The sequence below is a fragment of the Mytilus galloprovincialis genome, chromosome 5 (assembly GCF_965363235.1).
Source record: "Mytilus galloprovincialis chromosome 5, xbMytGall1.hap1.1, whole genome shotgun sequence".
Taxonomy (NCBI): Eukaryota; Metazoa; Mollusca; class Bivalvia; order Mytilida; family Mytilidae; genus Mytilus; species Mytilus galloprovincialis.
The window spans coordinates 20,188,635-20,216,296 of record NC_134842.1 but is presented as its reverse complement, the minus strand read 5'-3'; the positions used below and the strand labels follow the sequence as shown (position 1 = coordinate 20,216,296).

At 31.9% G+C, this 27,662-nt stretch overlaps 1 protein-coding gene across 1 annotated transcript in view; it reads left to right on the top strand.

Annotated features, from left to right (window-relative positions):
• Nucleotides 1-4,021: 4,021 nt before the first annotated feature.
• The window catches only part of LOC143077024 (protein mono-ADP-ribosyltransferase PARP4-like), a 45,509-nt gene continuing 21,868 nt past the window's right edge, over nt 4,022-27,662 (top strand). Inside the window, exons 1-19 of the mRNA XM_076252913.1 lie at nt 4,022-4,209; nt 6,115-6,276; nt 6,546-6,744; nt 7,199-7,344; nt 7,782-7,877; nt 8,641-8,811; nt 9,165-9,302; nt 10,575-10,754; nt 11,960-12,120; nt 13,228-13,356; nt 14,385-14,483; nt 15,169-15,355; nt 15,975-16,128; nt 21,127-21,257; nt 21,532-21,658; nt 21,859-21,950; nt 23,152-23,316; nt 25,510-25,632; nt 26,946-27,080. Coding sequence (XP_076109028.1) covers nt 6,139-6,276; nt 6,546-6,744; nt 7,199-7,344; nt 7,782-7,877; nt 8,641-8,811; nt 9,165-9,302; nt 10,575-10,754; nt 11,960-12,120; nt 13,228-13,356; nt 14,385-14,483; nt 15,169-15,355; nt 15,975-16,128; nt 21,127-21,257; nt 21,532-21,658; nt 21,859-21,950; nt 23,152-23,316; nt 25,510-25,632; nt 26,946-27,080 — 2,571 coding nt within the window. The 5' untranslated portion in view covers nt 4,022-4,209; nt 6,115-6,138. The remainder of the gene's footprint in view (nt 4,210-6,114; nt 6,277-6,545; nt 6,745-7,198; nt 7,345-7,781; nt 7,878-8,640; nt 8,812-9,164; nt 9,303-10,574; nt 10,755-11,959; nt 12,121-13,227; nt 13,357-14,384; nt 14,484-15,168; nt 15,356-15,974; nt 16,129-21,126; nt 21,258-21,531; nt 21,659-21,858; nt 21,951-23,151; nt 23,317-25,509; nt 25,633-26,945; nt 27,081-27,662) is intronic.

The following is a 27,662-nucleotide window of genomic DNA, read 5'->3' as shown; positions in this document are numbered from 1 at the left end:
CAGTCTTAAAAAAGTTATAAAGAAAAAAACGAATACTTTATCACATTTCTTAGTCATTGACGTGCATCTTAGAGTAATATTGTTTTAATTGTCCGTTCAGCCATGGTTTTATCATGGGAATTAAAACAAAACGTTCCACTTTCCAGTTTGAGAGAATTATAGCGGCGATGTTATTGGAAATGATTTATAAACTGTTGATAATTTGTGATTATAGTGACTCAGCATTTTGTAATAACTCTTCAGAGAAACGGCTAGCTATGATTAAAATTTGGATATGAATCGTAATCGAATTTAATATAATTCTTCTTAAGTTTTAGCTGTTAAATCCTAAATCAACAATTATCTGTATTTTTAAAAACTAATGTATTGTATATAGACGAAACTAACTCTGAATGAACATATAACTCGGAAGCAATTTTCAAATAATTTCAAAGCTTTTGCTTATATTTGTTTTTACATCAGGAACTGCCGAAAATAAATAATGATGTAGTCAGCTGCAAAAATGTACCACCTCAAAATTAAGTTTAGCGTTCGTGTGTCTTTTTATGTGAATTAATAACTACACGAATGATCATCATAAGATATGCACAGATTTTTATTGGTTTGTTTATAGCATTTTTTGGTAGAGTATGTTCATGATAATTTATATCTTGTCTATTCTAATCCGATATCAAAGAAAGAAAAATAATAGGCTGCAAAGTACCGAAATCCATAAGTGAAATCAAACAGATAAAACCATGTCCCAATTAGAAAATAAGAAAGACAAAAAGCTGTTCACAAAACTCTTGATAGAAAATAAAAACCCTGGGAATATTGTATTGACCACCTATTACCTATTATAGAGGGAGACAGGACCTTTTTCAGAACGTCGGGATCGGGTGTTTTTAAGCTCGGGATTTCGGGATTGGTCTTATTCGGGATCCGGAAAATCTTTTTTCGAAATTTCGGGATGTCGGGATTTAAATTTCTTTACATTCGGGACCTCGGGAATTCATGTCTTCATAAGACTCATCAGTGACGCTCATATCAAAATATTTATAAAGCCAAACAAGAACAAAGTTGAAGAGCATTGAGGATCCAAGATATTAGATAATTGTGTTTGATAAGACTGTTGTAAAAATGCAATGCGTTTTCAGTTTTTGCCGTTTTGGACCAACATTTCACATTTAAACAAATCATGGCTTGATTTAGATAGAATCTATTTACAGTGCAGGTCAAATTAAAGGTTCATATAAACATTTACACTGGATGTAATCTAAGCGGTTTAAATTGTATCTTTGCACTGCAGATCATCTAAATAATGTATATATGTTCACTGCAAGACATTTAAAGCGTTGATACCGGTATATTAAGATTGGAAGCCATCCAAGGAGCTAATAACTTTACACTAGTCTACATTCAAGCTAAGTCTCTTAATATATTTACAATGGAGGCAATCTTATGGGTTTATATCTCATCCTGAACAGTTAGATGGCAAATAACTATCAAATTATGATAGAGTGTACAGTAAAACGAGATTTGTATGAAAGGTATTGTTTTAGTTCCCCGTTGGAGCATTACACAAATGGACAAACTGACCAATCTACTACTAACACTCAGGATGGTTTAGTTTTTAAATCATAATAATGAAATACAACTAACCAATGTCTGATGTACTATACTATGTGCATTCTTTTTCTATTTTTATTAGGTTTTTTTAATAGTGGTGTTTAGCGCATGACAGTGATACAATACAATTAGGAGGAGTAACGTTAACGTATTGTTCAAAGGTCTCCAATCAATATTATTATGTGAACTGAATTTTACATGAAACAGAAAGTAAAACTTACTCAACTTTCAATTATATTATAAAGTCGTTGTTCGTTTATACCGGTCAATTTCGGGAAGCACTTGTCATTTCCTAAATATAAACAGACGTTTAAGCTTATTGCTAAATATGGATTGAAAAGCAATTAATGGTAATGATTTTAGTCACTGACGCTAAAAGTAAAAGTAATAGACGTCAATCTTCTTAGACGAACTAAACAAAGTGCCATCTTGGGATCTGAAATCTCCATTTCATTTTAAGCTTTAATGAAATAAGTCAAACAGTTATCATAGCTGATGTGATCCTCAAACGATATGTGTCAGTGACTCAGCAGTTTCACAAATTTAACAATGTCTGACATGAAAAAAAGAAACGCCTTGCTTTAGTTACGCACTTCCAAACATCATAACAAATATAAAATTGTAAAACGCAATAGTTTAATTACCCATGAATAGCGTCAAGCGTCTGAACACTATACAATATGTATATTGCAAAATAAAACGCAATAATCGAAAATAAAAATATCATACATTTAAAATTTAAAATTATAACAATAATGATAGTTACTAAGTAAGTATAAACAACATTCATTTTTTAAAACAGTCACAACTCAAAACCAATCTAATGCAGCGAGACAGGTCTAATTGTGCATTTGGAGGTATCAAACTCGGTCAGGATTCTGTTGTTTAAATTTTGGTAAAATATCATTTACCTAGGATCCTTAAAATATAGTAATCTCAGTTTTAAAAACAAAGTAACTGTATTTAAACAAGAAGATGTGGCGTTATTGCCAATGAGACAACTCTCAACCAGAGACTAACAAAATTAAATGACATATCAGTGGCATCGCCCTTATTATTTATTGTGTATAAGTGTGTAGGTTATTTTTCGTCCTAAAGTTATATTTTAACCCCTTTGTCAAGCCTTTGGTTTAATTATCTAGTTTAACCTAGCTATGTACCTTGGTCAAAATGGCAGGGACTTTAATAACAAGTTTGATACAACATGTACAACATATGCAACGTTTTCTGCGACCACCAACCACTAAAAACTTATTAAGTTATACTGTATAGTTCACGCCTTTTCAGTCAGGAATATGACAGTTGACCATTCTATCTGTTTGCCGCAAGATTGCAGAAAACTTTGACCATTTTATATGTTAATTTGCCAAAACATTGCCAGAATTACACAACATTGACTGGGCATGCCTAGTTGGCACTTTCTGGAAGCTAACAATTTGAAATTGTGGCTAGGTCATGTTGGTTGTGTTTTGAAAATGCATTTCACAAATAAGAGATCACTTAGGAGGCATTTTGGTTCAATAATATAGGATATTCCGTATGTAATTTTGTAAGTACAAATAGTTCATAGAACTGCATGTTTTAAAAAAATATTAATGTCATCATCATACATAATTAAGTATATAAGCAACTATATTATAAACTGATTGAGAATGGAAATGGGGAATGTGCCAAAGAGACAACAACCCGACCATATACATGCATGTGTGTTTGAAAAACTTTAGCTATTATAAGTTTGAATTTAGTAACTGATGTACTGTACCATGTTTATTAAAATTAAGTTCAATTCTGTAATGCAATTATTATACCTAGCTTTATACTCAATACACATTTGAGATTTATCTTTTTCAATTTCTTAATACAGGCATAGTGATGTCATTTGAGAATGACCCCTGCCCCTTTTTCAAAACTCAAATGCATGTATGTATTTCCTTAAATCTCATAAGTTTGCAAGAATTTGTTCAAAAACTGTTTGCATACAGACAGGAAATGACTTTTTAAAAATGTTGCTGTGTAATTTGAAAAAAATAAATCGAATGTGTCTACACACATGACATTGGTATACGTGTAGTTTTTGCAAGTTTGCCGCAAGTTTGTAACAAACAATTGCCGCAAGCTTGCGGCAAATCTAAGTTGCATAATTTTAAACTAAGGTGAAGTCAATTTGCTTTTGTTGAGGCTGAGACTTCTATAACAGTATAGCACTAGTAGTCTCAGGTTGAGGCCAGCATCTTTTTATTTTGCTTCTCGAAATTTCAATATGATATTTATGTCTAGTAGAAGAATCTAACACGCTTCGACTACTGACATTTGATTTTATAAATGCTAAAGTAAGACACGCTTTTATGAAAGCTAATAACTGAAGTAATCAATGGTCCGGATTTGTATCAGTCCGTATTTGATGTAAATTTACAGCTTTTCAATTACTTCCTGGTATAAAAATAAACAAACATTTTTTTGCGAACAGCAAAAAACTTGTAAAATATGTATTTGAAAGTCTTTATAAGTTAGAGACACCTAAAAATTTAACGTCATGGTTTGACAGAATAGTTGAGAAATACTGCTGTATGCTGTCATTCGTGTCAACAGAATATTTTTACTGTAAGTTTAGTATAATTTTAGTGGGTTGTGAATGTTCATCAAGAACCTTGATGTCTTGGGAAGGGGCGCCATGGAATCAAAATTAAATGATTGTCTAGATATGTATATTTATGTGGGTTGTGGTAGGGATGGGTTTGGTGGCAGACTTTTTTCAAAATAAATTGTGTGTTTCCATTGAAAATGAGGGGGAAAACAAATACAATCATGACAATCTACATTGTACAAAAATGTGTATTGGAAATTGGCATTTAGTTTTCAAAAAATTATTTCTGTATGTGAGTGCGAAAAAAAGTATGCAGTGCACTTGTTTAATAAAGAATAAAAATGCTATTCCAATAGCCATGATCAGTCAGGGGACTTACTTAAATGAGTGATTTTCTAAATCACTGGTTTAAGTAACATTATTTCCATAAAAGTTGCAAGTAAGAGTTGTCTTTCTTTAATAATCACCTATTTAAGTAGTACAAATTAATCACTAGAAGTGATTTAATCTTATTGTAGCTTTAAATATAGAATACAAATGATCCAGGGACTAATTATGTTTCTAAACTTATCAGAACCAACATCTGTGTTGTCTAGCTATATATATAGGATGACCAGGTCATTTCAGGTGATGACCTTGTATTGAATCTAGGATAATGACATAAAAATCACTTGTTTAAGTATCATACCTCAATTTCCTTCCCAAAAATCACTTATTTAAGTATCATTATTTTAATAACCCCCACTAATTTCAACACCCCCGAACATTGAAATTTTTATCGCGAACAGTAGAATTTTATTACATAATCTGAAAGATGAAACCTTGAACTTTACAGGAAAAATACTCCCACTGCTGGGAAAAATCTGTTAAGAAAGTATCAGTTCATTATGTAAAGCCATTATTATAGCATTTTTTCAACTAAAATAGAATTTTCAGCTAAATGATAGCATCAAAGGCATAAACCTTGCTACTTAAAAGAAGCAAAAAGTTCATTTTTTTTCAATTTTACTAATTAAAAGATATTATTTAAACCTATGTGTTTAAAATTTTGAAAAAACTACAAAATCCCAATTTGTGACAAAACTTTGAATTTGCTACTTAAATAAGTGATTTAAAAATCACTTATTTCAGTAAGTTCCCTGACTGATGATAGCATGAATAGAAAATAACTTTTATAGCTGACTATGCGGTATGGGTTTTGCTCATTGCTGAAGGCCATACAGTGACCTACCATCATGTAAAGTTCTGTGTCATTTGGTCCCTTGTGGAGAGCTGTCTGATTAATAATCATACCACATCTTTTTACTTTTTTATATATACAGATATATATCATGTTTTAATTGTTAATTGTTAGACATTTTGATTTTATGACCTTGATAGACTGAATTTATCTTGTCAGTCTGTCACACTCTTGGATTCCAGATGATCAAAAGATAAATGCTTTTTGAAATATATATATTGAAATTTGAATGGAATGATATGGCTACTAAAGCCATGAAAACCATGTTAAGTTTGATTTTTTGTTGTTTTCACTTTTACTGTTTCAGACATTCAGAGTTGTAACATTGCAATTTGTTTTGTTTTCTAATAATAAATGGATTACCTCTTTTTGAAATTGATTTACATTTTAATGGAATGGTTTTTTTTACCATTCAAGACAATTAGATTTGATTTTTTTAATTTTCACTTTTACTGTTCCAATGGTACAAATCTGCTTGATTGTTGAAAAAAACCAGTACCGATAATTTTTTTCCCTTTCAAAATTGAAATAAGTAAATAATTGCTGTTTGTTTTGTTTGTTTGTCTAAACAATAGCATTCAGTTGAGCTCCTGGTCAAAATGTAATCTAGAAAGGACAACATTTTGATAAGGATTGATTCTATGGTCATCATTGCATTCCACTGTTTTCATCATATTTGCAGGTGTGTAAATCTGAAAATCAAGCCATGGGAGAGTTAGGTTTGTTCCATAACAATACAGTAGTGTTACAACTGCCATCTTCAATGTCATTCAAGGAGAAAATGTCTTGGAAGAAGAAAATTACTTCAAATGGAGGAACTCTGTCATATATTGTAACTAAAAAGGTTAGAATAAACTTGAATAATTGTGTTTTCTGTATTTCAAATCACTTTGTTAAACATAATATTTAAAAAAAGTTGTTTTTATACGACCATCAAAAATTTGCATTCATATAATGCTATCAAAATTATTGCCTTGTAATTTGCAAAGATCATGTAACACCCATCAACTATCATACTATAATCAGAACTTAAGGAGAAATAAAGGTTTTTAAACAATCATGTAGTATTAGTGTGGCAACCCTCTATTTTAAGATCTGTTGTTTATATTTTAGGTATCATTTGTTGTTGTGTTTGAAGACATAGTTGAGAAGTCAAGTTACAAGATTCGACAATGTCAGAAATATCACATTCCCTTGGTTCAGAGCCTGTATGTTGATAACTGCCTGTCACAGAATAAAATTCTTACAAAAATTAAATATATAGTCAGTGGACTACCAGAGAATGATAACTTCAAGAAAGGAAAGATAGTTGGTATGTTGAAGGCATTGGAAATTATATTGATGTAGGATGGTTGTGTTGTTCTGTTATTATGAAAATAAATCAAGCATGAGAAATGTTATAAGGCCATGAAGGCAATTCAGTTTTGTTAAAATGAATTTCAAATAAGATACAGCTTGAGAACTGTAAGCTGTCTGAGGTTAAATCTGTGTATTTTTGTCTCAATACTAACGGTTTAGCATGTTTAAGTAATGACGTAATAATAATCTTTTTAATACATATACATTGATTGGAGGATGAAGTCCTCATGATTTAACTGTTAGTAGAAAAAAATCAATATACTAATGAACTCAAAACCTTTTTCCCAACAGTTGCACTTGCACATTACCTTATTCCTGTTCTAATGATGAATGCTGTCATTTTATAAGTCAAAAGATTTTTTTGCAAATATTTATATCTGATTACTAAAATTAAAAATGACTTTCAGGTAAAAATCCACAAGGTTTGATCAAAAGAAAAAAGAAAAAGATACAAGTTAACCTGAATAACACGAAATGTTGGACATATACAGATCCAGGGGCTCCTTATGATCCAGATATTCCTTATGTCCTTGCTAAATGGACTTTACTAAAGGTATGTACTAGTATACATTGCTTACTTTATATGTCTAAAATGGCAATTATTTAGTCAAATAAATAAATGTTCAATATATTTAATTATGAAATCAAGTTTTTATTGCTATTATCTAATGTACAGTAGGCTAAGGGTGGTTTAAAGTTTTTTTAAGTTAGAATTATAGCATACTCAAAGTTGAAAAATATTGAGGATTTTACATGAAGTTTAATTTGATTATCAATCACAGTGATTTTAATATTACTTTTAACAAATGACAAGTTTGAATGACATAATGTACAACCAACACATCACTGAGAAAGTTGAGGAAAAAAGTAAAACTAAATTTACATAAAGCAAATTTACTGATTTATAAACTATTAATTTAAAAAAAAAGTAGAAGAATGGGGTTATATAAATTAATGAAGTCGATTATAATTAATGCATTGTCTTTACAGAACAAAAACAAAGTACAGATAATGGAGATCCATGTATTAACTGACGAAGATGTGTTTAGACTTCACAGTCAGGCAGGATCTATTGATGAGCAGAAGGTGAGAGGTCAATTTTGAGGTTTGATAGTTGACTATTTTGAATATCATTAATCCATAATGAAGCTGTCCAAAAAAAAAGATACATTGAGAAATAGATTGTTTTGAATAACATTAATCCATTGTTAAAAAAACAAAAAAACATCTAAAAATAGATTGTTTTGAATAAAATTAATCCATATGTCATTTCTGGAATAATGTCTTTACAAAAAAAAGAATGTCAATTTTGCATGCTTTTATGACGTCATTTACCAGATAGAAGGCTCGCCTGTATCTCTGCTCTATTAAAAGTTTCCAGCACTTCTATAGGGTAGAAAAGAAATAATTTATGTTCCATAAGTACATAATCTTGATTCCCGTATGACTGAGGGAGGATGGCCACCTTTAATATTAGATTATAATTGCCCAAATATTTTATGCAGTGTAAAATCAAACTTTTTCAGCTGTTTGCTCAACATGTGTTTGAAGTGAGGATGCCTACAATTTGCACACATGATGATGAAACTCACATGACATATTTTACTAAAAACTATATCCGGAACACGCATATTGTCCAAAAAAATCTTTTCAGGTCAAAATTATTATTTTACATTTTTCCACATTGAAACATAATTTTTAGGTATCAGCTAAAGAAACATTAAAATTGAGAATGGAAATGGGGAATGTGTCAAAGAGACAACAACCTGACCATATAACAGACAACAGCAGAATGTCACCATTGAATACTGAAGCTCTTTGGTATTAGTTTTAGTTTTTCTCTTTTCAGAACATAGTTAGTACGTCAGATCCTAGCGTTTGGTATTTAGACACAGCAGCAGAAGGATTGAGTGGGTATGAACTGCTATATCAACGGTACACTACAGCACCATACAGCATGTTACCATGGGTACAGCCTGCATTTTCCAGTAATAAATTAGGGTCACCAAGAGCCAGAATGGTATTTTGTTTACTATTGAAATAAACTCCTTTTTTTAATAAAATATGAGTAGCAAATGGACATAATCAATTACATTTAATGATAACCTTGTGTGTTGATTTATATATGCACTATTTGATACCTAGGATGGCAGTTCATGCATATGACTTCTTTTATACATAGAAAATAATAAGTAATCTATTATATTAAATAGACAGTTTTTACAAATAACAAAATTTTAATAAAATATTTCTTTATGTCTAATTCATTTTTCTAACTTTGCAATATAATGGGAAGTAGCTCTGATAAAGTCATTTTTCAATATTATTGTTCAAGAAATTATCAAATTTTACCTCTAGTTTTTATCTTTTCAGATATTATCAGAACTATGTAACACATCAATAGAGATATCTGAACCTGTTGGACAGCTGGTAGAACTGATCTGGTCTGATGCACTTAAAAATGCAGAGAATGAGTTATCTTCTCCTCCCCAGCTTACTAAGCTATCTAAGGTAAACTTTGTTTAGCCTAGAATTAGAAATTTAGAATATAAAACTAGTCAAATGAACTTTACAGTCAATATTTATATGAAAATATCTGTATTAAATACAATTTGTAAAATAAATGGAATTTGTAGAATCCAAACAATTGAAACATACTTTAAATTCAGAAATTATTGCAGGCATTTATTATTGTGAAATTGTCCTTCTAGACTAAAATGTGATCGCAACTTTTGCAATATTGTAAAAAGTCCTGTTTAATTCTTAATTTTTTTTTTCCAAAATGCGAGTTGACATTATTGCAATTATAGCCCTTTGACATTTTTCACAATGATAAAAACATTGCATTAATTTATGAATTTACCAATTTTATCCAAAATATCCAACATCTGGATGAATATCCAGAATCCAATAAATACAGAAACTTAGTTATCATAGTGATCATTCTGTTTTCCCTTTTCATTTAATGCCAAAAAACATGATCATAACATCCAATAATTGTACTATGGATCTCATTCATTTTTTGTGGGGAACAATTTTTCCTGATTGAGGGATATTAACATTTCAAGGATAACTTATTTTTTGGATTTGCACAAGTTTGCCTAGGGAAAATTTGCAATTCCTTAAACATTTAAATATGTTAAGGTTCCTCTTTACTGATTTAATCCATGAAAATAGACCACTTTCGAGTTCATCCGTCACCGGCAAAAACTCGTCAATTATACGCGCCTTTATGACGTCATTTACCAGATAGAAGGGGTCGCCTGTATCCCTGCACTATTTACGTTCATCAAGCGTCTTAGTGATCGTCATTGTGCAGGATAAACTAGAAATAATGGTTGTTCTGTAGGTACATTATGACAATTCCCTAATGACAGCAATGCTGATTGTCAATTTTGAGAATTCAATTTGCCGAATAATTCGTACAATATAGAATTATAGTTTTCCAACCACTCGCTCAACATTGGAATGGAAGTGACGACGCCCCTAAACGCACAAATGACATTCACTAAAACCAGAGTTTTTGACGGAAATGCACCGAACTCGAAAGTTGTCTATTGGTCTCCCATGATTGATGATGAATCCACAGTAGTTTTATCTGCTATTTTAAAAGATGAAAAGGTAATTTGAGTAATGATAAAATAATAAAAATTGAGAATGGAAATGGGGAATATGCCAAAGAGACAACAACCCGACCATAGAGTAGATAATAGCTGAAGGCCACCAAGTTCATTAATTATATTGTTGCTATCATTAATTGAGGTCACTGTGACTGTATTATAGGTTGAGGAAGCAGAAGCAGTGCTGTATCAGTTAAAGGAGTTGTATAAAACAAGAAGGGTTGACAGTGAGAAATGTTCAGAACTGACCAAAGAGTTTTACAAAGCTATACCTCATAACAGGTCGAACAGGAAGGACAAACTCAGTGTCTCAGATATATCGGCTAAACAGGATCTTTGTCAGGTATTTTGTTTAAAATTTTAATTTGCATTTTTTATATAGATATAAGGAGATGATGTATGAGTGCCAATGAGAAAACTCTGCATCCATGTCACAATTTGTAAAAGTAAACCATTTTAGGTCAAAGTAGTTTCAACACAGAGCCTTGGTTCACACCGACAGCAAACTAAAAGAGGCCTTAAAAATTACTAGTGCATGCAATTACATGATTGCCAATGAGACGACTCTCCACAAGATTTACATGATTTATATGATGTTGTAGTAGAAAATTTTAAGATTTTCACTGTGTTCCAAAAGTTTGTGTAACATATATTTGTTCTTTTCAATCTTAACTTTTTATCAATGAACTCAGGTTCTGTTTTAAAAGAATAGGGAAAGATACCAAAGGGATATTCAAATTCATAAGTTGATATTAAACTGACAACACAATTGCTAAACAAGAAAAAGACCAACAGACAAACAACAGTACACAAAACACAACAGAAAACTACACATGGTGATATCAGGTGCTCTGGAGGGGTAAATCACAAACAAACTGAAAGCTCAGTCTTTTCTGTTTTTATTTGGCTCATTTGAAATTTTAATTTGATAAGGCCACAGTGGTACATAACTTTCATGGCTCTGATAAGCATGGAACTTATAATTATAAGTGAATATAAAGCTAATGATTGGTTAAATATGAAAAAGAAGATGTGGTGTGATTGCCAATGAGACAACTCTTCACATGAGACCAAATGACAAAGAAATTAACAACTATAGATCACCTTACGGCCTTCAACAATGAGCAATGAAGACTTATACTGTTAACCTTTTAAAAACAATGTTCTTTCAAAACCACTGATTGGCCATGTTTTTATGCCCCACCTACGATAGTAGAGGGGCATTATGTTTTCTGGTCTGTGCGTCCGTTCGTCCGTCTGTTCGTTTGTCTGTCTGTCCGTTCGTCCGTTCGTTCGTCTGTCCCGCTTCAGGTTAAAGTTTTTGGTCAAGCTAGTTTTTGATGAAGTTGAAGTCCAATCGACTTCAAACTTAGTATACATGTTCCCTATGATATGATCTTTTTAATTTTAATGCCAAATTAGAGGGTTTACCCCAATTTTACGGTCCACTGAACATAGAAAATGATAGTGCGAGTGGGGCATTCGTGTACTGGGGACACATTCTTGTTTTTTTTTATTTCAGCTGATTAGACTTTTTTTTTATTTCAGCTTATAAGAGATATAATTAGTGTTGGAGAAGCCACAGATTGGTCTGATGAGGCTACAACTGTTGCCAAATATAAAGCTTTGAAATGCCATGTGACACAGCTTGATCCATCCACTGATGAATTTGATCATGTGACCAAATTAGTGAAATCAACTTCAGAAAAGTAAGATGTGTTTATAAAAGATTAGAAATTAAATGTCCAGGAAATTTTTTATATTTCACTTGTACCAATTACGTACAGGGTTAGTAGATTAATGCAAACAAGTGTGCTGATATACCGTTAAAAATTAAAACCAATTCCATAAACATAAGTAGAGGCTTTTCCAAAAAGGTGTTTTCAATTTCTATACTCTTAAAAGTCTTTGTGAAATATTTTTGAGGTATTTTTCATTAGGTATTGGAGATAAATTCTGAATGCTAGTAAACAATCAGTTTTATTGCATTTAAAAATTCCATTTGTCTACTGATTAACAAATAGCAAAAGGAGGCAGCATTAAGATGCTTGAAAAATCAGCATATACATGTTAAGGGGAGGGTTGGGATCCCGCTAACATGTTTAACCCCACCACATTATTTATGTATGTGCCTGTCCCAAGTCAGGAGCCTGTAATTCAGTGGTTGTTGTTTGTTTATGTGTTACATATTTGTTTTTCGTTCATTTTTTTTACATAAATAAGGCCGTTAGTTTTCTCGTTTGAATTGTTTTACATTGTCTTATCGGGGCCTATTATAGATGACTATGCGGTATGGACTTTGCTCATTGTTGAAGGCTGTACGGTGACCTATAGTTGTTAATGTCTGTGTCATTTTGGTCTTTTGTGGATAGTTGTCTCATTGGCAATCATACCACATCTTCTTTTTTATATATAACCTTGAAAGTGTAAACAATAAATGTAAATAAAAAAAGGAAATTGATGTTTTGAAATTTCAAGCATTTATCAATCACATTTAAAGCCACGAGAGTTTTATGGAAAAGTCACCAATTGGGCATGATTTTTCCTGGTTTTAAATTGTTAAAGATAAATGGAGTTGTAAGGTATTGATAAGAAAGCAACCTAATGACAAATAGAAAAAATCTGGAAAAAAATTAAGGATTAAAATTGCTTCTTTCAATTATGATTGATAAGTGTTGTTCAAATGCCACTTTTATCGCTATTCCATATAGCTGCAAGATTTAATTGGTGGAGGGCGCTGTAGTGCACTCAAATCTGACTTATAAATAAAAAGTATTACGACAACAAAATGATGTATTTTGATGTATATATTACAGAGTAGAACTTCTGAATGTATACAAGTTAGAGAGGACATTGGAGGATTTATGTTTCCAATCAGAAGTTGGTAATATACAGTTACTCATGCACTCATCTGGGTTCCACAACTTCCTTGGAATTCTTTCAAGGTAAACATGTTTTGGTTGATATTTTATTTCAACATATTGTGCACCACAGCTTTTCCTTTTTACAGCTAATTTCCTAATGCATGTAGAGTTAGACTTTGGTTAGCTTGCTTGCTTTGTTTGTATATTGACATTTGTAATTGGGATAACTTTTAATCAAATTTAAATATAATACATACAGGTTTAATAATGCCTGTCTATATTGTTTGCAGATGTCAATCTAAATTACAATGTTTGAGCTAAAGTTTTAACAACCAAAGCAAGCCAGCCAAAGTTTTACTCTACAAGCATTAGGAAAATAGCTGTTTAGTCTGTTTACATTTGTACTTGAAATCATTCTCATGCATTTGAGAATGTTATCAAAGCATCAAGTAACAAATCATAAGCTTAATCACATTAGAAAGAGGCAGAGCTTTTTAATAAATCTGATTTTCCATTTGACTATAGTGAATGCTCTCAAAATGATATCTGTGAATTGCTATAAGGAACACAACAATTTCAAATCTGGTGGGGGCAGGACCTGTAGTTTTTAAGAACAGGCTAAATAGTTCATCAACAATCAAATAGTTGAAATATTGTCACTTTTATAGACCTATTTATGAAAATTTAATAGCTAATAAAAAAAGAACTCTTGTTCTCTGACATACTATATTTATATATGCTTTGCATTCTGTAAATTTAGAAATTATTGTGTGCAATTATTATTAGGATTTTGCCATTTCATATTAAAATACAATTTTATTTTTTATGATATTGATCAAAATCCTGTTTAATTCATTTAAAAAATCCAAAATGCCAGTTTAAATTTTTGCAATGTAACCCTGTCACATTTTTCGCAATAATAAAAATATTGTGATACTTTCTGAATTAACTATACATTAGGAGATAGTTTACAAATGTAATTTTCTGTAAGAAGAGACACGACCTTCCTTTCTTTATATAAACATTATACTATACTTCTTAGGTATAATGGAGATTATTATTTCACTTTTCTTTGATAAGTATTATGATACATTTTATACTATTTTCAGAGGATTGCTGATGCCAAACTTTGTAGAAGATGAACATGGCATAACAAGAACAGATGGAGGGTTGCTGGGTAGTGGTATATACTTCTCCGACACAGCTAGGTAGGAATTATGCATGGTTTAATTTGTAGGGGATTATACCAGGAGGAGTGTAAATTAAATTTATAATAACAAGAACAAAAGAAGGCATTTTTACCAAATGTGTATACTTCAACCATGGGTTTTAGGTTTTACACATACTTTTGAGTGGCTAATAATTTGGTTTAAACATGTTGATTTTAAGAACAGTATATTCTTTTAATATTCAAGCCACATTTAACATATCATTCATACTTCTACAGTTATGCTAAATTTGACTTGTTGAGTTGAAAATTAGAGGTATGGCACAGAGTAATTTGATTGGTTCAATCTTAGAGTTGACTCCTCAAGAAGTCTCTGGTTCACTAAATATAAGTTATATGTTCACTACTGACGGTGAGTGACCCACAAGGGATCCATAGTGGATTAGTAAAATCCAAAGGAGTTGAGGCTGGAAGCCCAATCTCCTATGAGTTTTACTCACCGTCTATGGTCCGCAGATGACACCAATAGATGACATCACCAACAGTAGATGTGACGTCATGAATCCCCTATGAAATTTACTAACCCCCTACGGATCCATATGGATGCACGTGATGGTGTTTAAGCAATAACTACATCATATTTTACCCGCAGTGCAATAAGGTTCAATATTATTCAGACTTAACATTGAAATAGTAGCCTCTTAGATACTTTGTTTTCCTTTCAGGAAGTCATTGATGTATTCAGGTCCCAGTACTACACATGGATCAAGGTTGTTGTTACTTAGTGATGTTAGCTTGGGTAAGGTCAAGGACTGCACAAGAATAGATAACTCCCTGATGGAGCCTCCATCTGGGTACGATAGTGTACATGGTGTCAAATTTTCATCTGAAGGTGAACCAACAGACTTTATAGTGAGTATACTTTTGCAAAGACTGATATATATTTCTGTTTTTATAAAATTAAGAATGGAAACAAGATTTTTCAAAGACACTACAACCTGACCAAAGAGCAGAAAACAGCCAAAGGCTAACAATAGATCTTAATCTCAGCAAGAAACTGCCTCACCCAGAGGGATGCTTCAGCTGACCCTTAAACAATAATGTATAAAGCATATTCATTGGAAGATTCTGGTATTTTTGGATACTATAAGCAGTTGGTCAGCTGTATATGATTGTAAAGTTTACTTGTCAATCTTATAGGATTCATCAGAACTTGACCTCATTTAAATAATGGATAATGTTAAGTTTATGTGAAAAATTTCTATCTTTTAGACTTTCTAATGGAGATGGATCATGATTAGTAAAGCAACAAGATATTTCAGCGAGTACACTCTTATTTTATGCATAAAAATTGGGTCCATGCATGATTATATACTAAAATTCGGTTTAATATTCTTCTTCCATGAATTTGTTATCCATCGTTTATAGCTAAAAAATCATAGTTAAACATTTTAACTATACTGAAAGAATGAGTAATTGCTATCTACCAATGTAAACAAGTTTTAAGATTAATCTTCTACTCTCCTTACAGGATGATGAGTTTGTTATCTATAACCATCGACAACAGAAAATGAAATACTTAGTTCAACTATGTCTTCCTGAGGATACTGTGACCCCATTAACTGACATGGCATTGACCTTGAGGTCAGAAGAAATTACAGATCAAGACATTTCTGAAGAAATAAGTAGGTTTTAATAGCTTTACAGGTTTTTAAAAAAAATCTCATAAAGAAGAAATTTCTTTATTTTATTTGTCCAGATAGCATCACAAGAAAAAAACAAAAGTGCACACACTGAAATTTATTGGTAATTCGTATATTTTCTCTTTGATCTTACTGCCTAATATTTTCTTGTATCAACGTAATGGCTGTATCACTGAAAATATTAGGCAATGCATTGTGTGACGTCATAATTACCGATAAACAGAATAATAGGTAGTTTCGTTTTTGATACTGACTATATCATTTGGAATATCTTAACTCGCCCTAACGGGCTCGTCTAGATATTCCACATGATATAGTCAGTATCAAAAACGAAACTACCTATTATTCTATATATCTCGCCTTCTTTACTAATCATTGATATTATGTTGATAGTCCTAAATATAAAGCTTTATTACAACTGTCACATAAACTTAACATTAACCAAGAAAACTTATCATTGACCAAGAAAACTTAACATTGACCAATGAACCATGAAATTAAGGTCAAGGTCAAATAAAACATTTCAGGAAGACTTGACAGCTAACAATTCTTCCATACAACAAATATAGTTGACCTACTGCTTATAGCTTAAGAAAAACAGATCAAAACATTAAAACTTAACACTGAGCAATGAACCATGAAATGAGGTCAAGGTCAAATAAAACTTGCACGACTAATATATAGATCATAAAATATTTCCATACACCAAATATAGTTAACCTATTGCAAATAGTATTAGGCCTAAAAAAAATAATGTTGTGTTTCCGATCACCCCCTTGAAATTTTGAAGGGACGGTAGGTAGGGATTTTTTTTTTTTTTTTTTTTTATAATATTATGCTTCATTGCTGTCTCGGTTTTGTTTAAAGGCATGGACACTAGTTTGGGATTTAATAGAAAGAGATTGATTACCCACTTTAAAAATCTTCCCGAGATAACTTTAAGTTTACCCCTTTTAAAATCCCCCTGAAATAAATTTTAGTTTACCCCCTTTTAAAATACCCCTGAAAAAAAACTAAGTCCAAACCTAAAAAAAATTTGAGCAGCACTTCCCCTAGGAAATTAGCTTTTTAAACCCAATTCCCATATTTCAGGACCAAAAGTTTGGGATTGTCAGAGAAAGAAATTGAGAAGATGTGGGGCAGATTCATTTATAGGAACATGAACCAAACATCATCCCAAACCTACAGATAGACAAATATATCATATACACTGTTCCTGGCAGGACACTTTCTTTTGGCAAAGCATCTGTGACTTTTCATCAGAATGTCTAAAGCGTTGATTGGCTGACCAGATTCAGATGGATTAATATCATGTTCATTTTGAAGAAGGGTCTGGCATGAAAATTTGATAAATTTAATTCCAAAAGACTGCATTGTTCCAACAGTTGTGTACGTTATTGTCATCAATCCACAGTCATTTTTACCGGTGGCCGAGCACAAAATTTGTGTTGTGTATTTTTTTCATCGATGTTAGACATTGGATGAATTTCATTGCTAATGTCAAAAAAGGTGTTACTTTCTGTAAAATTTAGAAATATTTTTTTCTCCACGAAATGGTCACACTTTCCGCGTTGAACATTGAATAGCACGCGTTATGTTGCCATGTTCAAACACTGACAAATGAAAATAACTACTGCGCATGCTCCCGCATATATAATTAGCCAAGAAGATTCCACTTTCCAGTACATTCTAAAAATAAGCCTCGAGTTTAAAATTAGCGTTGTTTTCTTTTGGGGCGATAAAAAGATCGAGGGACTTAGAATTTTTTATTTTTTTTCAGAAAAAACAGTCGGTAGGTATACAAATTATTTTTTTTCCCACATCAGCTTTAAAAACTTTTGAGTCGGGGGGTCTGAAGGACGGTCGGTCGGGTGACCGGAAACACAACATTATTTTTTTTAGGCCTTAGAAAAACAGACCAAAACACAAAAACTTAACTACATGTATAACCACTGAATCATGAAAATGAGGTCAAGGTCAGATGACACCTGCCAGCTAGACATGTACACCTTACAGTCCTTCCATACACCCGAATGTACTAGACCTATTGCTTATAGTATCTCAGATATGGACTTGACCACCAAAACTTAACCTTGTTCACTGATCCATGAAATGAGGTCGAGGTCAAGTGAAAACTCTCTGACAGGCATGAGGACCTTGCAAGGTACGCACATACCAAATATAGTTTTCCTATTACTTATAATAAGAGAGAATTTAACATTATAAAAAATCTTAACTTTTTTTTCAAGTAGTCACTGAACCATGAAAATGAGGTCAATGACATTGGACATGTGACTGACGGAAACTTTGTAACATGACGCATCTATATACAAAGTATGAAGCATCCAGGTCTTCCACCTTCTAAAATATAAAGCTATTAATAAGAAGCTAGCTCAAGCCGCTGTAGCCGCCACCCCCGGATCACTATCCCTATGTGGAGCTTTCTGCAACAAAAGTTGCAGGCTCGTCAAAAATAAGATGAATTAGTAAAAAACCTTACTGTAGACACACTTTACGGATTCCATATGGAACCCATATCCAGATACAAGCTACTGGTAGTTAACAGAACCATAACCAAAACCAATTAAATGTAGATAATTGTTTATATGTGTTGTGAACTTATTCTCTGACCTTAATCCCCAATACCTTGATTTGCTTGAATGCCTCTATTAACAAAACAAATCAGATGATCAAGAATTGCAAAATGAAATGTCTGACTGGTTAATTTTTATACGACAGCAAATCGTATATTGGAATGACGTTGTCGTCGTCGTCCTTGTTGTCGTCGTTGTCATTGTTGTCTGAAGACATTTGGTTTTGGCACTATAACTTTAGTATAAGTTAATAAAAATCTATGATATTTAAACACAAGGTTTATGACAACAAAAGGAAGGTTGGGATTGATTTTGACAGTTTTGGTCCCAACAGTTTAAGAATTAGGGGCCAAAAAAGTGTCCAATAAACATTTTTCTTGGTTTTCACACAATAACTCTAGTATCAGTAAATAGAAATCTATGAAATTTTAACACAAGGTTTATGACCACAAAAGGAAGGTTGGGATTGATTTTAGGAGTTTTGGTTCAAACAGTTTAGGAATTAGGGGCCAAAAGGGTCCAAAAGTTAACCTTTTTTTTGATTCATCAAAAATTGAACTATTGGGTTCTTTGATATGCTGAATCTAACCGTGTATTTAGATTTTTAGTTTTTGGTCCCTTTTCAAATTGGTCTACATTAAGGTCCAAAGGGTCCAAAATTAAACTTTATTTGATTTCATCAAAAAATTGAATTCTTGGGGTTTTTTGATATGCTGAATCTAACCATGTATTTATAATTTGGATATTGGAATACCATAACGGGATGGTAAGTATTGTCTTTGGGAGTTATGGCTCAAACCGTTAAGGAATAAGGTGCAAAAAAGAGGGGAAAAGGGTTTCCAGGTTAATAGACAATTACTTAAGTACAAAACATAATTTAAAAGCAATGTACGGTTGGTAATTGAAACTCATTTGAATATCTCACCTAAACTGCTTTTAAATTATGTATATTGAAAATTTGCCAAAAACTTTATTATTAATAAATTCCATTGGAAATTTGCCAATAACTTTAGTTTAATGAACTTCATTGGAAATTTGCCAATATAAAATGTTGCTGATGAAGCTTTTTTGTTTATCTCACCTAAACTGCTTTTAAATTATGTATATTGGAAATTTGCCAATAACTTTATTTTAATAAACTTCATTGGAAATTTGCCAATATAAAATGTTGCTGATGAAGTTTTTTTGTTTATTTTTAGTCATGATTATTATTCTTTGAAAATTGGAGTTATCTTTCTTTGTCCAGAATAGTTGTTGAATCAACTTAAATCAATGCTATATACAATATACAATGCAATATTCACTTTTACTACCAACTGATAAATTAAAACAATTAAAATCTTTGCCATTCAGTGATTACAAGCTTAAGCACTTTGATTACCATTCTAGGGGTATTCCCCTTTACAAGTGGAAAAATTGAAGATTTTTTTCGTTTCTGTTCTATTAACTTAAATTGTCTCAACTAAATTTAATGAAATGTTTATAGAATTCTTAGTACCTCTAAACTCAGTTCAAGTTCAATTTTTGGCAGCTTCACTTTTACAGTTCTTGAATTATGTCCCTTTTTAATGTTATTTGCTAGTGGGAGCATCATCTGTGTCCCTTTGGACACATTCCACATTTATTTTTCTAGAAGTTACTATTAATTAAAATTAATTTTAACCATGACATTTTATATTTTAATATTTTATGATGTATTTAAATGAGTAGTTATTGTTGCAAACTCCATTAGAAATTTGAATTGAGATCATTTTTGGAATAAGGGAAAGGGGGAGATGAAAAAAAATCGTGGGGTGTTCAATTTTTCAGATATCAGAAATAAAAAGAAAATTTCTTCAAACATTTTTTTTTTTGAGAGGATTGATATTCAACAGCAAAGTGAATCGCTCAAAAGCAAAAAAAAAAATGTTTAAGTTCATTAGACCACATTCATTCTGTGTCAGAAACCTATGCTGTTTCAACTATTTAATCACAATCCAAATTCAGAGCTGAATCTAGCTTGAATGTTGTGTCCATACTTGCCCCAAGCGTTCAGGGTTCGACCTCTGCAGTCGTATAAAGCTGTGCCCTGCGGAGCATCTGTTTTTTTCAAAGTCTTCAATTTTTTAGTTGATTCGGAAATTGATATTTGAAGACATTTCTAAAACATTACAACCAGTATACAGTTGGAAAAACTCTTCATTGTATAAACTTGGGCTATAGCTGAATGCTTACCAACTTCCAATCTAAAGTTATGGTATGTATTTGTTTTATGTACCATGCCAACTTTAAATAAATCTAAATATTATATACAAATTGAAAGTATTCTGCTCTTAAGATTTAAAGTATTAGACAACAGAAATATAAATATTCTTTACAACATATAGAAATGATTTTATGTTTACAGATTTACAAGATGTGAAGGATGTACCTGACCCTTTAAACAAAGTTACTGCAGGCTTGATTGGAAAAGGAAAACAATCAGTTCCACTCAAATCTGTTCATATTAGAGCTCATCTTTTGGACTTAGTAGCAAAGGTAAGGTTATGTAGGTCTTATAAGTTGGTTTCTAATGTGGAAAAACATTTCCACTATTCAAGCCTAAACAGAATTTATAGATCTACACTTGTTGTGCTTCGTATACATCCTTGGCTTTTAAATATTTGTCTTTGGGGCTCAAGGTCAATCAAAAAAGCATTTCAAACGAATAAAATTTCTAAAGTGTTGTTTTCATTTTATAAGGCCCCTTGCCATCATGAGAATAGTTCTTTGAACTCTCTTATAGTAATACAAACTTTGATTATTTTTTCAGGTTGTTATATTACAAGAATACAAGAATGACAACAATGTTCCTATTGAAGCTAAGTATGTCTTCCCACTAGATGATACAGCTGCTGTATGTGGGTTTGAAGCATTCATCAATGGAAAACATGTCATAGGTATTTTTAATAACAAGGATTGAAAATTTACTTCAAGATCAGAGTCATTTTTTTGTTCTGAAAAGTCCTGTTACATCATTTATCTCCATTTGTTATAGTTTTATTTTTTGGTTTTGTTATAAAAAAAAAGATTGGCAGTGATAAGTTAAAGCAGAAAATTGCACCTGAAATATAATGGTATACTTTTTTTTTAATTAAAGGGGAGGTAAAAGAAAAAGAAACAGCTCACAAGGAATACAAAGAGGCCATTAGTAAAGGACATGGGGCATACCTAATGGATGAAGAGGAACCAGTAAGTATATATAACAGGGAAAAGGATATCGATCCTTTATCAATCCTTTAAATAAACTTATTCTAAAAGGTTACCAATCCAACACTATTATTAGGATCATTGAATATTGTTTTTATTGGTATTAATATTGATATGGTTATCAGTAGTGTCAAAGTAAACTAAATATTATTGTTATTTATCACATATTTTGTACTGATATGTACGTTTTTGCATGGCCAATAATAGCCGGAAGTCAAGGTTGGTTATCAGCCCTCGGGGCCGATATCGATATCAGCCCTCGAAATCCATATCAAGCCCCCGAGTTTAACTTCCGGTAAACTGTCGATCAAAGACTATTTGTAAACAAGTTGAACACAATGAAAAGAAATTTAGAAAGTTACGAATCTGCTGTAGAAGAAAAAAGTAGAAATCAACAGTGAAAATCACAAAAGTTCCCATACAATTTTGACGTCATAAAGAATTTATAAAATATATGACGCCACACTGGAATGAGTAGCGATATAGGATTCTTCTTAAGCATTTTTAACATTTGTAATGTAACATTTTAAAGTCGTTTAATATTTGCAATTCTTAGAATTTATATATTTATTGTTAATCATTTCTGAAACTTTTCACAAAACGTTGTTTACCTACTGTGATACGAACTTTTTTAAACTCACAGTGATACATTTTTTATTTTATTTTCGTTAAATATCTTTTTGATTTTTGATGAAATATCAAACATAATTTGGTGTAAGCTATTTGTTTTCTCTTGCTTAAAAATATGTGATAAATAGATTATTACATGTCATTTTTCATATGGTCCCTGGTATCAGCCCACGACCCATATCAAGCCCTCGGGCTAAAGCCCTCTGGCTTGATATGGGAGTCTAGGGCTGATACCAGGGCAATATGAAAAATGCCATGTAATAATCTATAAATACATATACACATTCATGGATCTACTATCTGTCGATACCTGTATCTTGGCATTGCACGAGGTCATGTTTTTCTCTGACTGTTTATGACGTCCAAGTAAGGGGAGGGATGGGATCCTGCTAACATGTTTAAACCCACCACATTCTCTATGTATGTGCCTGTCCCAAGTCAGGAGCCTGAAATTCAGTGGTTGTAGTTTGTTTTAATATGTGTTTTTTCACTCATTTTTTGTACATAAATAAGGCCGTTAGTTTTCTCCTTTGAATTGTTTTTTATCTTACAGGATGTGTTTACAGTTAGTGTAGGGAATTTACCTCCACAAGCGAGAGTTTTGATTAAGATAACATACATATCAGAATTACAAACAGAGAATGAAGCCATAGCATTTAGTTTACCTGCTTCAGTAGCACCATGGATACAAGATACAGCTCTGGCTCAGAAAACACAGGTAAATAATGCTCTCATGAAATATACAGATACAGCTCTGGCTCAGAAAACACAGGTAAATAATGCTCTCATAAAATATACAGATACAGCTCTGGCTCAGAAAACACAGTTAAACAATGCTCTCAAAAAATATACAGATACAGCTCTGGCTCAGAAAACACAGGTAAACAATGCTCTCATAAAATATACAGATACAGCTCTGGCTCAGAAAACACAGGTAAACAATGCTCTCATAAATCACAGATATGTGCAGTCCAAACATAACATAATGTTAGTAGCTGCTTCAATCTAAATGCCTTTGTTTTATTTTTAAAAAAATACTGCTTTGAATATTTGCTTCTGCAGTACATGTTTGAAAGCAGAACATTTTAAAGTTTGTTTGTTATTCAAATAAATTGCATTCAGTAATTATAATTAACATCATGATCTTTTTTTTAATTACAACATGTACCAAGTTAAGAATTATCTCCCCTGTTTTCAAAGGTAGTATTGGGTCTATGAGTTTGGTTGCCCATATATTCTTCCTACTTTTATATAAAAAAAAGTATTTAGGGTATTAAAACTAGAAAAACTTATTCAGATATCTATATGGTATACATTATTGAAATTCAAAAAAACACATGGAAATATTTTAAATTGATGTCATGTTTTGGAGCATAAATTCATAATAATATTTCTCACTGATTGCTGTAATAATTGTCTTTAGTGGATTTATAATAAATACAATATTTTGATTTGATTAACTAGTCAGCTTGTAATAATGAGTAAAAACAATGATAAATGAATTTTAAAAACATGAAAAGGATTAATTTATAAGTTTGTTTATGTGGAAATGAAAGGAAAATAATAATTGGGTTGCAGCAATACAAATACTCTTTTTAAAATCTCAACTTGTACGATTCGCTCGTGTATGTAACAATGTTTTAGATTTTAACGAGAGAAATTTATGTATTACTGAAAAATTATTAAACCAGAGTTTTCGATATCACAAACTAGTCAAAACATTTACTAAATTTTATCATCGGTATAAGGCCATCATTCATTAATATAGCTCATCATGCAGACTTCTTATACGTTCAGGTATTTCACATCCAATTTTTTATGGAAATATTCTTTATAAAGCACAAAAATGTCAGTATTCACCTCAGAAGCTAACAAAACCTTTAAATAGACTTATTAAGAAGGGATATAGTTACGATACTGTTGTCAGGTCATTAAAGATTGCATATTTTGGCATTAATATTGATTCACTTATAGGGTCTTCGCATCAGAACAAAACACCTTTATTCAAAAAACAGTTGTTGGCATAACACGGGTTATGTTCTTCTCATATATGTTATGATGGTATGATACTTAACCCCTAACGGGAAGGATTGTGCCTGATATTCATATGATGAAATCATAATCTTTCAATCAGTTTAATTGAAGTCTGGAGCTGGCATGTCAGTTAACTGCTAGTAGTCTGTTGTTATTTATGTATTATTGTCATTTTGTTTATTTTCTTTGGTTACATCTTCTGAGATCAGACTTGGACTTCTCTTGAACTGAATATTAATGTGCGTATTGTTATGCGTTTACTTTTCTACATTGGCTTGAGGTATAGGGGGAGGGTTGAGATCTCATAAACATGTTTAACCCAACCGCATTTTTGCTCCTGTCTCAAGTCAGGAGCCTCTGGCCTTTGTTAGTCTTGTATTATTTTAATTTTAGTTTCTTGTGTACAATTTGGAAATTAGTATGGCGTTCATTATCACTGAACTAGTATATATTTGTTTAGGGGCCAGCTGAAGGACACCTCCCGGTGCGGGAATTTCTTGCTACATTGAAGACCTGTTCCTGACCTTCTGCTGTTGTTTTTTCTATGGTCAGGTTGTTGTCTCTTTGACACATTCCCCATTTCCATTCTCAATTTTACTCATTGAATTTTTCAACAAACTTTAGCATACACTGTTCAAATAATTAAGGTTATGCAACTAGACAACAATTGAAAAATCAAAATCAGGGAGAATGAACCCTGGGCTAACAGGTATTAGAGCGAAAAGGTACTTTTGGTGATCAGGGCATGTAATTTGTTTTGACATGATTTCAGTACAACAGTCAACAAGCATAGACTATCAATTACATAATGCAAGCAGGCAATGTCCTGTTGTCAGTTGTGATATTTAAATTATACATTAATATACTTTCTTTGCAGTCTGAGCTAACATCTTTGAAGGTCAAGGACACTGGAAGATGTGATCTGTCTTTACAAGTTGCCATGGAAATGCCATTTGATATTAGAAATGTTAATTCACCAACACACAGAATTAAAGTCAAGGTAGTTAACTCGTCAGATTGATTTTTGAGGGTTTCCTTTTTAGCAGACCATTGAATTTTTTTCCTTTTAAGGGGTCTCATTTGCGGAGGCAAAAGGGGGGGGGGGGGGGGTAGTCTGATCCCAGATCCTGCTTATTGTTTAGTGAGAATCCTTTATCATCTCACTTCTTGTTGCCATAACAGCGCATGTAATTTTTCTGTGTCCCGCTTAATTATTCGACTTTCATGTGTCATGCTTTAAAAAAATCGGCTAATCCTTTGTCACCCTTAGATCCCATTGAGACCCACTTTCTAAATGTGACTTTGATTTGCAATACAAAATCTCTCATAAACAAACTTACAAAAAGACTGCTGATACACAAAATTGCTCCATCATTGCAAAGTTTTTGTGTAGATTTAATACATATAATTTAAGTTACTTTCCTTTGTCCCTAAGTCATGGGGAGACAGGGTGGAACATATTTTTTGTCATTATATAGCATTTAAGAATTAAATGCTTCTTTTTGTATCTCCATTGGGGTGTAAAGCGTTGAAGCGCTTCATTCTAAATATGTGCGCACGGTCAACGCTATTACAACCCTATTAAGTTACAAAAAGAAGCATTCAATACTTATAATTACATTTTTTTAGCTAGGATCATGAAAACCCGATTTTTATCAAGTTTTTATCTAATTAACCTGTGCACTTTATTGTGGGACCTCATGTCATCATGAATGATAAATTTTATTGTGTAATGAAGTTGATTTAGGAATAACGCGAGATTGCAGTGTAGCCAATCAGATTAACATATTATAATGAAACATATATCTAATGTAATTATTTTATTCTGGTATCACCTAAGTTGAACAAAGGTATACAGAAAAACATATTAATAAACATTAGTAGTCATTACATTGCGTTGTAAATTTGTTGAGGAAGCATTAAATGTTATATTACAAAGGTATATCGCGTATGATCAGTATAGCCAACAGGTTAACATCAGAGAGAATCCAGATTGTGAAAAGTAAATTTGATTTATTATTTTGTTGAAAATTCCAATCAGTATGACATAGTTTACCTTGTATACTTTTAAATTCCTGTGAATTGTAGCTCTTTAGTCAATTAGGACTTTTAGAACCATTTTCAAGTTTTCTGTAAGTCAAGTAATACTAATAAGAACGGGTTTGATTGTGTCTTGTTATCCCTATAAATTATCAAAATTGACCAGAAATTTCTACTGACTAACAAGTTTAAAGAAAAATCAGGTTGTAAACCTTGTTGCCACCTCTCATTAATGTTTTGTATTTGTGGTGCTCTTTACTAATCTTTTTTCAGACAACGGCCACCAAGGCAGTAGTGGAGTTACCTAAAAATAGCCAGCTAGATGATGGTTTTCAGCTATTGGTCACCATGGCAGAAATACATGTACCACGAATGTGGGTAGAAAATCACCCTAACAAGGACAGTCAGGTAACCATAGTAACAGAAAATAATGGTACTAAGTTCAGTTTCATTATCTGCAGTTCATGTAATAATTCTAATAAAAAGTAGTATTTGGTATGGTGCTAAGCACAGAGAAGATATTGTCATGCACGATATTGTGTCTGACTTTTATTCATATAAGGATCAGTATATGTAAATGCAGTCAAAACCTGATTGGATTGACTTGATATCAAAATCTTCCAAGTTTTATCACTACTTTTGAGATACACAAAATATATTTCATTTATCACAACATTATATACATTCTATACATCCATGAAAATTTCCAGATATTTATCAGTGAAATATGTATACTCATTTATTGAAATTGAAGTCACAAGATAATGTTGTACTTGTCAAGAAAATTACATAACTTTGTCAAGGATTCAGGAATCTAATATCTGTTCTAAAAATATCAATGATGTCATTGTTAAAGTCATCATTTAAAGATTGGAGTTACCTCCCTTGTCAAGAATTGTAGCACTAGTGCATCAACTACAACCGATGCTTTATACAATGCAATATTTAAATTTATTTCCCACTGATATATAACAGCAAACTTTAACTTCC